Source organism: Oncorhynchus tshawytscha, linkage group LG14 (assembly GCF_018296145.1).
Source record: "Oncorhynchus tshawytscha isolate Ot180627B linkage group LG14, Otsh_v2.0, whole genome shotgun sequence".
Classification (NCBI taxonomy): domain Eukaryota; kingdom Metazoa; phylum Chordata; class Actinopteri; order Salmoniformes; family Salmonidae; genus Oncorhynchus; species Oncorhynchus tshawytscha.
The window spans coordinates 45,705,255-45,722,754 of NC_056442.1; the positions used below are offsets into that span (position 1 = coordinate 45,705,255).

General features: G+C 44.0%; 1 protein-coding gene across 3 annotated transcripts in view; it reads left to right on the top strand.

The window, feature by feature from the left end:
- The window catches only part of fat3a (FAT atypical cadherin 3a), a 372,460-nt gene that overhangs the window by 126,010 nt on the left and 228,950 nt on the right, over nucleotides 1-17,500 (top strand). For all 3 annotated transcript variants that reach the window (XM_042297587.1, XM_042297588.1, XM_042297589.1), the window contains exon 2: nucleotides 1-2,981. This exon is cut by the window's left edge and continues 358 nt beyond it. In XM_042297587.1, the coding sequence (XP_042153521.1) occupies nucleotides 1-2,981 (2,981 nt within the window). The remainder of the gene's footprint in view (nucleotides 2,982-17,500) is intronic.

Here is a 17,500-nt window from a genome sequence, read left to right on the forward strand (position 1 = left end):
CTTCTTACGCATAAGGACTAAAGGCGGCAACGCAGCCATCTTGAATCGAGAAATCCAGGACAGCTACTTACTGACAGTGAAAGCCTCCGTCAAAGGAGAGGTTCTGGAGACCTGGACCAAAGTGACGGTCCAGGTCCTGGACATGAATGACCTCCGACCTCTATTCTCACCCACCACATACTCAGTCACCATCGCAGAAAGCACCCCCCTCAGGACTAGCATAGCACAGGTTACAGCCACTGATGCGGACGTCGGCTCCAACGGGGAATTTTACTACTTCTTTAAGGAGAAAATGGAGCTGTTCGCCGTCCACCCAACTAGCGGTGTGGTTTCTCTCAGTGGGAAACTGAACATTGAGGAGCAGAACCGATACGACCTAGAAATCCAGGCAGTGGACCGTGGGATGAAGTTGTATGGCAATAACGGTGTGAGCAGTACGGCCAAGCTCTTTGTGCATGTAGAGCGTGTCAACGAGCATCTGCCAGTCATGAATGTGGTCACCCATGTCCCCTCGTGGTTAGACAAGAACCCTGTGTATGCAGTGGTCACTGTGGAAGACCTGGACGAGGGGTTAAATGGAGAGATTGAGTCCTTGTCTATAGTGGCCGGAGACCCTATGGAGCAGTTCACTCTGGAGAGGTCAGAGGACAATGAGTTCGCTATCAAGGCGTCTGACCAAGTTGACTGGGAGAACTTCCCTTATGGATATAACCTCACACTTCAGGCCAAGGACAAGGGTGCCCCGCAAAAGTTTTCTTCGGTCAGGGTTGTGCACATCATAGTGAAGAAACCACATGCTGTGGAAGTGAAATTTGAACAGGAGTCGTATGAAATTAGTCTCAATGAAATCTCACCCCCAGGCACGATCATAAAGGTGGTGAAAATCACCCCTGAGCCAGACGATGCGGAATATATTCTGACCCCCTCGACAGACTCCTCCTACTTCCGGATGAACACCCTAACGGGCGTGATCTCAACTGCTCGCTGGTTCACGGAGTGCACCAAGGACGTGTTTGACCTGGAAGTGGTGGAGGTGGACAGCGAGCTGGGGGTAAAAGTTTGGGTCTCCATCGAGGACGCGAACGACAATACCCCAACATTCACTCAGCTTTCGTACGAGGTGTTCGTCAATGAGAGCGTTCCCATGGGATGGACCGTGCTGGCGGTGTCCGCTGTGGATGGTGATAGCGGGGAGAATGGATACATAACATACAGCATAGCCAGCCTTCAGCCCCTGCCCTTCAAAATCAACCAGTTCTCTGGCATCCTCACCACCACACAGGAGCTGGACTTTGAGTCCTCGTCTGAGAGCTACGTGTTTGTGGTCAGGGCCTCTGACTGGGGTTCCCCCTACAGACGAGAGAGTGAAGTCAACGTAACTGTCCATCTGGAGAATGTGAACGATAACCAACCCTTATTCGAGAAGGTGGCGTGTCAGGGACTAGTCTCTCGGGACTTCCCCATCAATGAGGTAATCACCACCATGTCTGCCATCGACATAGACGAGCTGGAGCTGGTGAAGTACAAGATCCTGGAAGGGAATGAGAGGGGCTTCTTTGACCTGAACCCTGACTCGGGGGTCCTAACCCTACGGAGGTCCCTCTCCACTGCCAGTCCAAAAAATGGAATCTTCAGTTTGAAAATAACCGCCACAGATGGAGAGAACTTCTCCGACCCGATGTTCGTGAACATCTCTATTGTTCATGGGAAAACTTTCCCCAAGAGCTTCAACTGTAGGGAGACCAGAGTCGCCCAAAAGTTAGCTGAGAAATTACTAAATAAGTCCAAAGCTAGAACCAAGCCCAAGGTCGAGGAAGGGTTCATTGACCTTTTCTCCGTCAACAGACAGACACCTCAGTTTGATAAGGCCTTTCCCACAGACATATCAGTGCACGAAGACCTAAAGGTCGGGTCCAGTGTCTTCAAGGTCAACGCCTATGACGGCGACACAGGTTTTAACGGTCAGATGTTGTATGCCATCTCAGATGGAAACACAGACAGCTGTTTCACCATCGACATGGAGAGTGGGCTGATCAGCGTCTTCCTGCCCATGGACAGAGAGAAAAGAGACAGATACCTCCTCAACATCACTATCTACGACCTGGGCCTGCCACAGAAAACCGCTTGGCGTCTGCTCACCGTCTACGTAGAAGATGCCAATGACAATGCACCTCAGTTCCTGCAGGAGGGAGGCTATAGAACCTTCATTCCCGAAAACACAGCCATTGGCACCGATGTCATTCAGGTTGAGGCCACTGATAAAGACTTGGGGCCTAATGGAGAGATTGTCTACTCCGTCCTGACCAGCACCACCCAGTTTGGCATCAACAGCTCCAACGGGATTGTGTACGTTGCCGGGCAGCTGGACAGGGAGTTCGTCTCCACCTTCAACTTGAAGATTGAGGCTCGTGACCGTGCAGAGAAAGGGAACCAGAAGTTTTCAGTCACCACTCTGAAGATCTCTCTAGAGGACGTTAACGACTGCCCCCCAGCATTCATCCCCAGTGTCTACAACACCCGGGCCCTGGAGGATCTACCAGTGGGAACCGTGGTGGCCTGGCTCGAGACCCAGGACCCAGACCTTGGCCTGGGTGGCCAGGTTAGATACTCCCTGGTCAATGACTACAACGGGAAGTTCGAGGTGGACAAGGCCAGTGGGGCCATCCGTCTGACCAAGGAGCTGGACTACGAGACGCAACAGTTCTACAACCTCACGGTGAGAGCCAAGGATAAAGGGAGACCTGTCTCTCTCCTGTCTGTCACCTTCGTGGAACTAGAGGTGGTAGATGTAAACGAGAACCTCTACACTCCCTACTTCTCACACTTCGCCCTTACGGGATCAGTGAAGGAGAGCGCCCGCATTGGGACCACCGTCCTCCAAGTCACGGCCCAGGATGACGATGATGGTAGAGATGGGGAAATCCAGTACTCTATCCGGGACGGGAGTGGATTGGGACGATTCGCCATCGATGAAGAGACGGGTAAGTGCAGATTGCCTTAGAAAACCTGCTGTTGCATGTAATATCACAGTTTAGATTAGTCTTGATAGTTGGTTTATTCTCTGGATTTATAGGCATTAACAATTGAACATAAAACAGATTAGAATTATGCGTTGTGTAGATATGTTAGATTTAATGTTGTGGTGCTAGAGCTACAATATCCCCTTTTACTGACTAATGCTGTGTGTGAGCCATGTGTGTTTAATGATGCTGGACCTTATAAATCCCATCTTGGCTGTGTGTGTGCGAGATGGAGAGAGAGACATGCTCCGGAGGCCAGTCCAGAGGCTGACAAAGAATCTAATTGTGGAGCGGCTGCCGCATTTTGGGCTGGGGTGTTCTTAAGAAGGTTTGGAGCTGTGATATATAAGCTTAGCTCCAGTCTGGGAGATTGAATTACCACACTGATCTCTTTATTTACATTTAGTGCAGTTGTCATGTCATTTTCGCCTGACCCAGACGTTTGGCTTCTCTCTGCCTTCTCTACCTAAACCGCCTGCCCCTCCTCTTCTACTCGTCTCCCACTCTGGGCTGGAGCTCCGCCAGACCGTCCTGGGAAGCTTGACAGGTCCTTTGTGACATTCTGCTCCGAGGTATTCTAGGATTTTCCTGATTCTATTTATTTAATGGCGGTTTGTGCGATCTGTCCACTAGGAAGACAAGGAGGGGCAGAGTAGACCGGTTCATTTCCTATCTGAAGGGAGAGGAGGCGGCGGAGTGCCAAGAGGGAGGATTAGGGTTATTATGACCTTGGCCCACGGTGTGTGTTCTACCTCATGTCCCTCCGCCCCACACACACACACTATATAAATCCTACATGAATTATGGCCCAAGAGCAGTTTCCACTTAAAATGGGAAGGGCTTGGAGGAGAGGGAACGGGGGAGAAGAGAGGGGGAGCAGGGGGATAAGAGAGGAGGAGAAGTGGGAGAAGAAACAGGAGATAGATTTTAAACAGCATCACCTCCGTGTCTGACGGAACGGTAAATTATCTTGATGGTTTCAAATTGCCTTTAGATCCCCAGCAAATGGTGCTCCGGGCCCAAGTAATCCTTCATCACCCTCTAGGATCGTGTTGTGGAATGAGAATAAGAAAACAGGAGAGAGAGAGAGAGAGAGAGACACTCCAACCGACTCCTCCTTTAGTATTTCATGCAATTTTGCTGGAAACTGAAAAAGCCCAAAAGTGGTCCTCGAGCTCAGTCGGAGTCTATAGCCAAGGCCTAGTTGTCTTTTAACTGTTTTGGTTTCAGGGAGGAGTAGCCTAGCTCAGCATGTTTAGCAGTCTGACTCCTTTCTTGTCCTTCAGAGAAACACTCATAAACTCATCCATTAAACTACTGCCGTTTTATAACTACTACTGTTTCTGCTCATGGCAACAATGTTAGTTTGAAGCTATTGATAATAAATGCCTCAGTGTGCAGCTGCCGGCTCACGTTTTGCAGTTTGGTCTTAGCTGAATCGCATTCGGGAATCGTCCCCAGACTTTTCTTCTGACACATTGTTGCTGCTGGCTTCCGGGTTAAGCGGGCGGGTGTTAAGAAGCGTGGTTTGGTGGTTCGCATGGCTCAACCTTCGCCTCCCGAGACTGTTGGGGAGTTGCATTGATGAGACAAAATCCAAATTGGGGCGATAAATGGGGTAAAATAAAAATATAAAAATAAATCTGTATGTATAATGTATACCAAACACATAACATTGATTTAGAAGTTGAACAATCCATACAGCTCTATGCATAAGGACTACTTTTAACAATTTCCACCGAAACATGTACACAAAGTAATTTAATGGAGAACCGTGCAGATGCAAACTTTGGTAATGGAATTACGTTTTCCAAAAACGATATAAATAACTGCTCAGAATGAATATTCAAAGATGTCTGCAGAAAGAATGGAGTGTCAGTTATGATATGAAACCTTGAGTTTGAAAGGAAACAACTGGGTTATTGAAATACAGTAAGTCTAGTGGATTTATACACAGTTACAGAATTACCATATGAAGTTACATCATGGGTCCATGAGCTGTACTACACAGCAATGCATTATTCTACTATAAAGAGGAGGAAGGGAAGCGCTACTAAGGTACACAATAGTACATTTTGGTAGATAGAAGGTGCTCTTTGGAAAAAGGGGCACATTGGTCATCAAAAAGAAAGGAGGACCAAGGCACTCTTCATATAATTGATTAACATGCCTTTATTAGTATGGCATGTTCAAAAGAAACAACGTTTTTTAAAACCAAAGCGTTTTGGCTGCATGGCCTTCGTCAGGGAGTACAAAAAAAAAAGGAATACAATGTCCTCTTTTGAACAGCTTTTCAATTAGCATTATTCTGGATATGAGTTCCGTGTTTACCATGGCGCCACGAGGTCGCCTAGGCAGAGAGCTCCTGTAAATGTGTTAATATTTGATTGTTTTAATGTTTTTTGCTTGCATTTTTTTAGAGATGTTTTAGCTTAATAATTACTGAATATTTATACACTGAGTGTACAAAACAATATGAACACCTGTTCTTTGCATGACATATACTCACCAGGTGAATCCAGGTAAAAGCTATGACCCCTTATTGATGTCACTTGTTAAAGCCACTTCAATCAGTGTAGATGAAGGGGAGGTGACAGGTTAAAGAAGGATTTTTAAGCCTTGAGACAATTGAGACATGGATTGTGTCTGTGTGCCAGTTAGAGGGTGAATGGGTAAGACAAAATATTTAAGTGCCTTTGAATGGGGTATGGTAGTAAAGTGGGCTCTAAAATGACTGGCACCCCTGACTGGCAATGCACAAACAATGCTTAAACAAATATAAACAATATAATTATAGAGATAAACTCAAAATACCAACATGTGAGAAATACTGTACTTTATTGCTGTTTCAATGGAACCAACCAAAATCATTCAATTATTTAATACAAAATTAATTTAACCAAAATCAAGGTTTCATAATTATTAATTATTGGCACTCCTCATTTAGTACTTAGTGCAACCACCTCTGGCAAGGATAACAGCATGGAGTATTTTCCTGTAATGTTTGACTAGGTTAAGGAACACATTTGGAGGGATTTTGGACCATTCCTCTATGCAGATCCTTTCAAAATCCTTAACATTCTTGGGTTTGTGCTTATCAACTGGCCTCTTCCACTCAGCCCACAGGTTTTCCATTGGATTGAGGTCCAGTGACTGAGATGGTCATGGCAGAACATTGATTTTGTTGTCACAGAACCCTTTCTGTGTGGATCTTGAGGTATGTTTTGGGTCATTGTCTTGTTGGAAAGTCCCAGCCTTCTGGCAGAGGCAACCAGATTGTCAGCCAAAATTGCCTGATACTTGGTAGAATTATTTTTTTTTCTTCCATTTTTGATTTGAAACTGTAGATAGCACAGGCTAGGACATCACAGAGGCTTGTTATAGTTCTGACTGGATTTCACTCTCCAAGGTGGGACTAACCCAATAATTGATGTGTAGTGAGTCTCTGGCGCCTTAGCGAGATCTAGCGGAAGTCGGCTTCACCCAGGTAGGTGCTACATGTTGTCTGATGAGTATCTACCCATGGACTCTGCGGAAAAGCTGGGAACGGCAAGGGCCGGCTTGATGATCCAGACCTGTCTTATTGACTGAGCCCCCCCTTCACCTTTATTTAACCAGGTAGGCTAGTTGAGAACAAGTTCTCATTTACAACTGCGACCTGGCCATGATAAAGCAAAGCAGTTCGACACATGCAACAACACAGAGTTACACATGGAATAAACAAACATACAGTCAATAATACAGTAGAAAAAGTCTATATACGGTGTGTGCAAATTCGGTAAGATAAGGGAGGTAAGGCAATAAATAGGCCATGGTGGTGAAGTAATTACAATTTACCAATTAAACACTGGAGTGATAGATGTGCAGAAGATGAATGTGGAAGTAGAGATACTGGGTTGCAAAAGAGGAAGATAAATAAATAAATACTGTATGGGGATGAGGTAGTTGGATGGGCTATTAACAGATGTGCTGACAATGGTGCTTAAAGCTAGTGAGGGAGATATGAGTCTCCAGCTTCAGTGATTTTTGCAGTTTGTTACAGTCATTGGCAGCAGAGAACTGGAAGGAAAGGCGGCCAAAGAGGAATTGGATTTGGGGGTGACCAGTGAGATATACCTGCTGGAGCGCGTGCTACGGGTGGGTGCTGCTATGGTGACCAGTGAGCTGAGATAAGGCGGGACTTTACCTAGCAGAGACTTGTAGATGACCTGGAGCCAGTGGGTTTGGCGACGAGTATGAAGTGAGGGCCAGCCAACGAGAGCGTACAGGTTGCAGTGGTAGGTAGTATATGGGGCTTTGGTGACAAAACGGATGGCATTGTGATAGACTGCATCCGATTTGTTGAGTAGAGTGTTGGAGGCTATTTTGTAGATGACATTGCCGAGGTCGAGGATTGGTAGGATGGTCAGTTTTATGAGGGTATGTTTGGCAGCATGAGTGAAGGATGCTTTGTTGCGAAATAGGAAGCCAATTCTAGATTTAATTTTGGATTGGAGATGCTTAATGTGAGTCTGGAAGGAGAGTTTACAGTCTAGCCAGACACCTAGGTATTTGTAGTTGTCCACATATTCTAAGTTAGAACCATCCAGAGTAGTGATGCTAGTCGGTGAGATTGAGGGCATCAAGCTTAGATTGTAGGATGGCTGGGGTGTTAAGCATGTCCCAGTTTAGGTCACCTAGCAGCACGAGCTCTGAAGATAGATGGGGGCAATCAATTCACATATGTTGTCCAGGGCACAGCTGGGGGCAGAGGGTGGTCTATAGCAAGCGGTAACGGTGAGAGACTTGTTTATGGAAAGGTAGATTTTTAAAAGTAGAAGCTCGAATTGTTTGGGCACAGACCTGGATAGTAAGACAGAACTCTGCAGGCTATCTTTGCAGTAGATTGCAACTCCGCCCCCTTTGGCAGTTCTATCTTGTCGGAAAATGTTGTCGTTAGGGATGGAAATTTCATGGTTATTGGTGGTTTTCCTAAACCAGGATTCAGACACGGCTCGGACAGAGTGGCAGAGTTTTGTAAAGCAGTGAATAAAACAAATTTAGGGAGGAGGCTTCTAATGTTAACATGAAACCAAGGCTTTTACAGTCACAGAAGTCAACAAATGAGAGCACCTGGGGAATGGGAGTGGAGTTAGGCACTGCAGGGCCTGGATTAACCTTTACATCACCAGAGGAACAGAGGGGGAGTAGGATAAGGGTACGGCTAAAGGGTATCAGAACTGATTGTCTAGTTCGTTCAGAACAGAGAGTAAAATGAGCAGGTTTCTGGGCACGATAGAATAGATTCAATGCTTACTGTACAGACAAAGGTATGGTAGGATGTGAATACATTGGAGGTAAACCTAGGCATTGTGTGATGATTTGAGAGATATTGTCTCTAGAAACATTTAAACCAGTTGATGTCACCGCATGAGTGGGAGGTGGAACTTAAGGGTTGGCTAAGCCATATTGAGCAGGGCTAGAGGCTCTACAGTGAATTAAGACAATGATCACTAACCAGAACAGCAATGGACAAGGCATATTGACATTAGGGAGAGGCATGTGTAGCCGAGTGATCATAGGAGTCCAGTGAGTAGTTAGGCTGGCTGGAGACACGACGATTCAGACAGCTAGCGGGCCGGGGCTAGCAAGCTAGCAGAAGGGCCTTAGAGGGACTTCGTGACGGATGAAGGCTGTTATAGCCTTCTCATGCAGTTACGTCGATTAGACCAGTCGTGATGGAGTAGTAGGGTTCCGTGTAGCAAAGGGGTTCAGTCCAATTGGCAAAATAGGGATAGTGGCCCAAGAAATTGGCCGGTGGACCTATTCAGCTAACAGTCCGATATGCTATAGACAGCTAGCGGGCCACAGGTAGCAGGCTAGCAGATGGGCATTCAGGAGACGTCGCGACGGAGGGACCTGTTGCAGAAAGAACCCTCGGGCAGATTGCGTCGGTAGTCCTGTCGTGAAGGAGCTCCGTACCTGCAGTAAAAGGGGTCTGGACCAATTGCCAAAATAGGTATTGTGGAGTGGCTGATGGACCTCTTCAACTAGCCGGGAGTTGGGCCTAGCATGGGCTAGCTCCAGGCTAATTGGTGCTTGCTTCGAGACAGACTTTAGCCGGGAGTAGCCACTCGTATTGCAGCTAGATAGCTGCAATGATCCAGGTGAAAAAGGTTCAGAGCTTGTGATAGGAAGCCGCGGATATGGAGAGAAAATAGGTCCAGTGTACTCTGGTTTGAATCGTGTGGTGCAAAATGGCGAGAGTTTTCCGAGCTAAAGGTTAGCTGATGACCGCAAGCAGTGGTTAGCTGACTACTAGCTAGTAGCTAGTGAGCTGGCTAGCTTCTGTTAGGGGATTCTGGTTCAGAAGTAAAGAAAAATACTTTAGAAAAAGCAGATCCACACCACATTGGGTGAGGCGGGTTGCAGGAGTATTTTGAAGTTGAGGTTTAGAAAAATACTCACTGTTCTCTACTGTACTCTACTCACTGTACTGTACTCTACTCTACTGTACTGTACTCTACTCACTTTACTGTTCTGTTCTGTACTCTACTCACTGTACTGTTCTCTACTGTACTCTACTCACTTTACTGTTCTGTTCTGTACTCTACTCACTGTACTGTTCTCTACTGTACTCTACTCACTGTACTGTACTCTACTCTACTGTACTGTACTCTACTCACTTTACTGTTCTGTTCTGTACTCTACTCACTGTACTGTTCTCTACTGTACTCTACTTACTGTACTGTACTCTACTCACTGTACTGTACTGTACTCTACTCACTGTACTGTACTGTACTCACTGTATTGTACTCTACTCACTGTACTGTACTGTACTCTACTCACTGTACTGTACTGTACTGTACTCTACTCACTGTACTGTTCTGTACTGTACTCTACTCACTGTACTGTACTGTACTGTACTGTACTCTACTCACTGTACTGTACTGTACTGTACTGTACTCTACTGTACGCACACACTGTACTGTACTCTACTCACTGTACTGTACTGTACTGTACTCTACTCACTGTACTGTTCTGTTCTGTACTGTACTCTACTCACTGTACTATACTGTATTCTACTCACTGTACTGCACTCTACTCAATGTACTGTTCTGTACTGTACTCTACTCACTGTACTGTTCTGTTCTGTACTGTACTCTCTCACTCACTGTACTGTACTGTACTGTACTCTACTCACTGTACTGCACTCTACTCACTGTACTGTTCTGTACTGTACTCACTGTACTGTTCTGTACTGTACTGGACTCACTGTTCTGTTCTGTACTCTGTTCTGTACTGTACTGTTCTGTACTCACTGTAGTGTTCTGTTCTGTACTGTACTCTACTCACTGTACTGTTCTGTTCTGTACTGTTCTGTACTCACTGTAGTGTTCTGTTCTGTACTGTACTCTACTCACTGTACTGTACTGTACTCTATTCACTGTTCTGTACTGCACTCTACTCACTGTACTGTTCTGTTCTGTATTGTTCTGTACTCACTGTCTGTTCTGTGTTCTGTTCTGTACTGTCACTGTTCTGTACTGTCTGTACTGTACTCTACTGTACTGTACTGTACTGTACTGTACTGTACTGTACTGTACTGTACTGTACTGTACTCTGTACTGTACTGTACTGTACTGTACTGTACTGTACTGTACTCACACACTGTTCTGTACTCACACACTGTACTGTACTTACACACTGTACTGTTCTGTACTCACACACTGTACTATACTGTACTCACACACTGTACTGTACTGTACTGTACTCACAAACTGTACTGTACTGTACTGTACTCACACACTGTACTGTACTGTACTGTACTGTACTGTACTCACACACTGTACTGTACTCACTGTACTGTACTGTACTCTACTGTACTGTACTGTACTGTACTGTACTGTACTGTACTACTACTGTACTGTACTGTACTCTACTCACTGTACTGTACTGTACTGTACTGTACTGTACTACTACTGTACTGTACTGTACTGTACTCTACTCACTGTACTGTTCTGTTCTGTACTGTACTCTACTCACTGTACTATACTGTACTCTACTCACTGTACTGCACTCTACTCACTGTACTGTTCTGTACTGTACTCTACTCACTGTACTGTACTACTACTCACTGTACTGTTACTGTACTACTCACTGTACTGTTCTGTACTGTACTCTACTCACTGTTCTGTTCTGTACTGTACTGTTCTGTACTCACTGTGTTCTGTCACTTCTGTTCTGTACTGTACTCACTGTACTGTTCTGTACTGTACTGTTCTGTACTCACTGTACTGTTCTGTGTTCTGTTCTGTACTGTACTCTACTCACTGTACTGTACTGTACTCTATTCACTGTTCTGTACTGTACTCTACTCACTGTACTGTTCTGTTCTGTACTGTTCTGTACTCACTGTAGTGTTCTGTTCTGTACTGTACTCACTGTTCTGTTCTGTACTGTACTGTACTCTACTCACTGTACTGTACTGTACTCTACTCACTGTACTGTACTGTACTGTATTGTTCTGTACTCTACTGTACTGTTCTGTTCTGTACTGTACTCTACTCACTGTACTGTACTGTACTCACTGTTCTACTCACTGTTCTCTACTGTACTCTACTCACTGTACTGTTCTCTGTCTACTGTACTGCACTCTACTCTTTACTGTTCTGTTCTGTACTCTACTCACTGTACTGTACTGTACTCTACTGTACTGTACTCTACTCACGGCACTGTTCTCTGTACTGTTCTACTCACTGTACTGTACTGTACTCTACTCTACTGTACTGTACTCTACTCACTTTACTGTTCTGTTCTGTACTCTACTCACTGTACTGTTCTCTACTGTACTCTACTCACTGTACTGTACTCTACTATACTGTACTGTACTCTACTCACTGTACTGTTCTCCTCTGTACTCTACTCACTGTACTGTACTCTACTCTACTGTAATGTACTCTACTCACTGTACTGTTCTGTATTGTTCTGTACTGTTCTCTACTCACTGTACTGTACTGTTCTGTACTGTACTCTACTCACTTTACTGTTCTGTTCTGTACTCTACTCACTGTACTGTACTCTACTCACTGTACTGTACTCTACTGTACTGTACTGTACTCTACTGTACTGTACTGTACTCTACTCACTGTACTGCTCTGTTCTGTACTGTACTCTACTCACTGTACTGTACTGTACTGTACTCTACTCACTGTACTGTACTGTACTGTACTGTACTGTACTGTACTGTACTCTACTCTACTCACTGTACTGTACTGTACTGTACTGTACTGTACTGTACTGTACTGTACTGTACTGTACTCTACTCACTGTACTGTACTGTACTCACTGTATTGTACTCTACTCACTGTACTGTACTGTACTCTACTCACTGTACTGTACTGTACTGTACTCTACTCACTGTACTGTTCTGTACTGTACTGTACTGTACTGTACTCACTGTAGTGTTCTGTACTGTACTGTACTCTACTCACTGTACTGTACTGTACTGTACTGTTCTGTACTCACTGTACTGTTCTGTACTGTACTGTACTCTACTCACTGTACTGTACTGTACTCTACTGTACTGTACTGTACTGTACTCTACTCACTGTACTGTTCTGTTCTGTACTGTACTCTACTCACTGTACTATACTGTATTCTACTCACTGTACTGCACTCTACTCAATGTACTGTTCTGTACTGTACTCTACTCACTGTACTGTTCTGTTCTGTACTGTACTCTACTCACTGTACTGTACTGTACTGTACTCTACTCACTGTACTGTACTGTACTCTACTCACTGTACTGCACTCTACTCACTGTACTGTTCTGTACTGTACTCACTGTACTGTTCTGTACTGTACTGGACTCACTGTTCTGTTCTGTACTGTACTGTTCTGTACTCACTGTAGTGTTCTGTTCTGTACTGTACTCTACTCACTGTACTGTTCTGTTCTGTACTGTTCTGTACTCACTGTAGTGTTCTGTTCTGTACTGTACTCTACTCACTGTACTGTACTGTACTCTATTCACTGTTCTGTACTGCACTCTACTCACTGTACTGTTCTGTTCTGTATTGTTCTGTACTCACTGTAGTGTTCTGTTCTGTACTGTACTCACTGTTCTGTTCTGTACTGTACTGTACTCTACTCACTGTACTGTACTGTACTCTACTCTACTCACTGTACTGTACTGTACTGTACTGTACTCTACTCTACTCTACTCACTGTACTGTACTGTACTCTACTCACTGTACTGTACTGTACTCACTGTATTGTACTCTACTCACTGTACTGTACTGTACTCTACTCACTGTACTGTTCTGTACTGTACTCTACTCACTGTACTGTTCTCTACTCTACTGTACTGCACTCTACTCACTTTACTGTTCTGTTCTGTACTCTACTCACTGTACTGTTCTCTACTCTACTGTACTGTACTCTACTCACTGTACTGTACTGTACTGTACTGTACTCTACTCACTGTACTGTTCTCTACTCTACTGTACTGTACTCTACTCACTTTACTGTTCTGTTCTGTACTCTACTCACTGTACTGTTCTCTACTGTACTCTACTCACTGTACTGTACTCTACTCTACTGTACTGTACTCTACTCACTTTACTGTTCTGTTCTGTACTCTACTCACTGTACTGTTCTCTACTCTACTGTACTGTACTCTACTCACTGTACTGTTCTCTACTGTACTCTACTCACTGTACTGTACTCTACTCTACTGTACTGTACTCTACTCACTTTACTGTTCTGTTCTGTACTCTACTCACTGTACTGTTCTCTACTGTACTCTACTCACTGTACTGTACTCTACTATACTGTACTGTACTCTACTCACTGTACTGTTCTCCTCTGTACTCTACTCACTGTACTGTACTCTACTCTACTGTAATGTACTCTACTCACTGTACTGTTCTGTACTGTTCTGTACTGTACTCTACTCACTGAACTGTTCTCTACTGTACTCTACTCACTGTACTGTACTCTACTCTACTGTACTGTACTCTCCTCACTGTACTGCTCTGTTCTGTACTGTACTCTACTCACTGTTCTGTTCTGAACTGTACTCTACTCTACTCACTGTACTGTACTCTACTCTACTGTACTGTACTGTACTGTACTGTACTGTACTCTACTCACTGTACTGTACTGTACTGTACTCTACTCTACTCACTGTACTGTACTGTACTGTACTGTACTGTACTGTACTGTACTGTACTGCACTGTACTGTACTCTACTCACTGTACTGTACTGTACTCACTGTATTGTACTGTACTGTACTCACACACTGTACTGAACTGTACTGTACTGTACTCTACTCACTGTACTATTCTGTACTGTACTCTACTGTACTGCACTGTACTCTACTCACTGTACTGTTCTGTACTGTACTGTACTGTACTGTACTGTACTGTACTGTACTGTTCTGTACTCACTGTACTGTTCTGTTCTGTACTGTACTCTACTCACTGTACTGTACTGTACTCACTGTACTGTACTGTACTGTACTGTACTCTACTCACTGTACTGTTCTGTTCTGTACTGTACTCTACTCACTGTACTATACTGTATTCTACTCACTGTACTGCACTCTACTCAATGTACTGTTCTGTACTGTACTCTACTCACTGTACTGTTCTGTTCTGTACTGTACTCTACTCACTGTACTGTACTGTACTGTACTCTACTCACTGTACTGTACTGTACTCTACTCACTGTACTGCACTCTACTCACTGTACTGTTCTGTACTGTACTCACTGTACTGTTCTGTACTGTACTGTTCTGTACTCACTGTAGTGTTCTGTACTGTACTCTACTCACTGTACTGTTCTGTTCTGTACTGTTCTGTACTCGCTGTAGTGTTCTGTTCTGTACTGTACTCTACTCACTGTACTGTACTGTACTCTATTCACTGTTCTGTACTGCACTCTACTCACTGTACTGTTCTGTTCTGTATTGTTCTGTACTCACTGTAGTGTTCTGTTCTGTACTGTACTCACTGTTCTGTTCTGTACTGTACTGTACTCTACTCACTGTACTGTACTGTACTCTACTCTACTCACTGTACTGTACTGTACTGTACTCTACTCTACTCTACTCACTGTACTGTACTGTACTCTACTCACTGTACTGTACTGTACTCACTGTATTGTACTCTACTCACTGTACTGTACTGTACTCTACTCACTGTACTGTACTGTACTGTACTCCACTCACTGTACTGTTCTGTACTGTACTCTACTCACTGTACTGTACTGTACTGTACTGTACTCTACTCACTGTACTGTTCTGTACTGTACTGTACTCTACTCACTGTACTGTACTCTACTCACTGTACTGTACTGTACTGTACTGTACTCTACTCACTGTACTGTACTGTTCTGTTCTGTACTGTACTCTACTCACTGTACTATACTGTATTCTACTCACTGTACTGCACTCTACTCAATGTACTGTTCTGTACTGTACTCTACTCACTGTACTGTTCTGTTCTGTACTGTACTCTACTCACTGTACTGTACTGTACTCTACTCACTGTACTGTACTATACTCTACTCACTGTACTGCACTCTACTCACTGTACTGTTCTGTACTGTACTCACTGTACTGTTCTGTACTGTACTGGACTCACTGTTCTGTTCTGTACTGTACTGTTCTGTACTCACTGTAGTGTTCTGTTCTGTACTGTACTCTACTCACTGTACTGTTCTGTTCTGTACTGTTCTGTACTCACTGTAGTGTTCTGTTCTGTACTGTACTCTATTCACTGTTCTGTACTGCACTCTACTCACTGTACTGTTCTGTTCTGTATTGTTCTGTACTCACTGTAGTGTTCTGTTCTGTACTGTACTCACTGTTCTTTTCTGTTCTGTACTGTACTCTACTCACTGTACTGTACTGTACTGTACTGTACTGTACTGTACTGTACTCACTGTATTGTACTCTACTCACTGTACTGTACTGTACTCTACTCACTGTACTGTTCTGTACTGTACTCTACTCACTGTACTGTTCTGTTCTGTACTCTACTCACTGTACTGTACTGTACTCTACTCACTGTACTGTACTCACTGTACTGTTCTGTACTGTACTGTACTCTACTCACTGTACTGTTCTGTACTGTACTGTACTGTACTCTACTCACTGTACTGTACTCTACTCACTGTACTGTACTGTACTGTACTCTACTCTACTCTACTCACTGTACTGTTCTGTTCTGTACTGTACTCTACTCACTGTACTATACTGTATTCTACTCACTGTACTGCACTCTACTCAATGTACTGGTCTGTACTGTACTCTACTCACTGTACTGTACTGTACTGTACTGTACTGTACTCTACTCACTGTACTGTACTGTACTCTACTCACTGTACTGTTCTGTACTGTACTCACTGTACTGTTCTGTACTGTACTCACTGTTCTGTTCTGTACTGTACTGTTCTGTACTCACTGTAGTGTTCTGTTCTGTACTGTACTCTACTCACTGTACTGTTCTGTTCTGTACTGTTCTGTACTCACTGTAGTGTTCTGTTCTGTACTGTACTCTACTCACTGTACTGTTCTGTTCTGTACTGTTCTGTACTCACTGTAGTGTTCTGTTCTGTACCGTACTCTACTCACTGTACTGTACTGTACTCTATTCACTGTTCTGTACTGCACTCTACTCACTGTACTGTTCTGTTATGTATTGTTCTGTACTCACTGTAGTGTTCTGTACTGTACTCTACTCACTGTACTGTGCTGTACTCTATTCACTGTTCTGTACTGCACTCTACTCACTGTACTGTTCTGTTCTGTATTGTTCTGTACTCACTGTAGTGTTCTGTTCTGTACTGTACTCACTGTTCTGTTCTGTTCTGTACTGTACTCTACTCACTGTACTGTACTGTACTGTACTGTACTGTACTGTACTGTACTGTACTCACTGTATTGTACTCTATTCACTGTACTGTACTGTACTCTACTCACTGTACTGTTCTGTACTGTACTCTACTCACTGTACTGTTCTGTTCTGTACTCTACTCACTGTACTGTACTGTACTGTACTGTACTCTACTCACTGTACTGTACTCTACTCACTGTACTGTACTGTACTGTACTGTACTCTACTCACTGTACTGTTCTGTACTGTACTGTACTCTACTCACTGTACTGTTCTGTTCTGTACTGTACTCTACTCACTGTACTATACTGTATTCTACTCACTGTACTGCACTCTACTCAATGTACTGTTCTGTACTGTACTCTACTCACTGTACTGTTCTGTTCTGTACTCTACTCTACTCACTGTACTGTACTGTACTGTACTGTACTGTACTCTACTCACTGTACTGTACTGTACTCTACTCACTGTACTGCACTCTACTCACTGTACTGTTCTGTACTGTACTGGACTCACTGTTCTGTTCTGTACTGTACTGTTCTGTACTCACTGTAGTGTTCTGTTCTGTACTGTACTCTACTCACTGTACTGTTCTG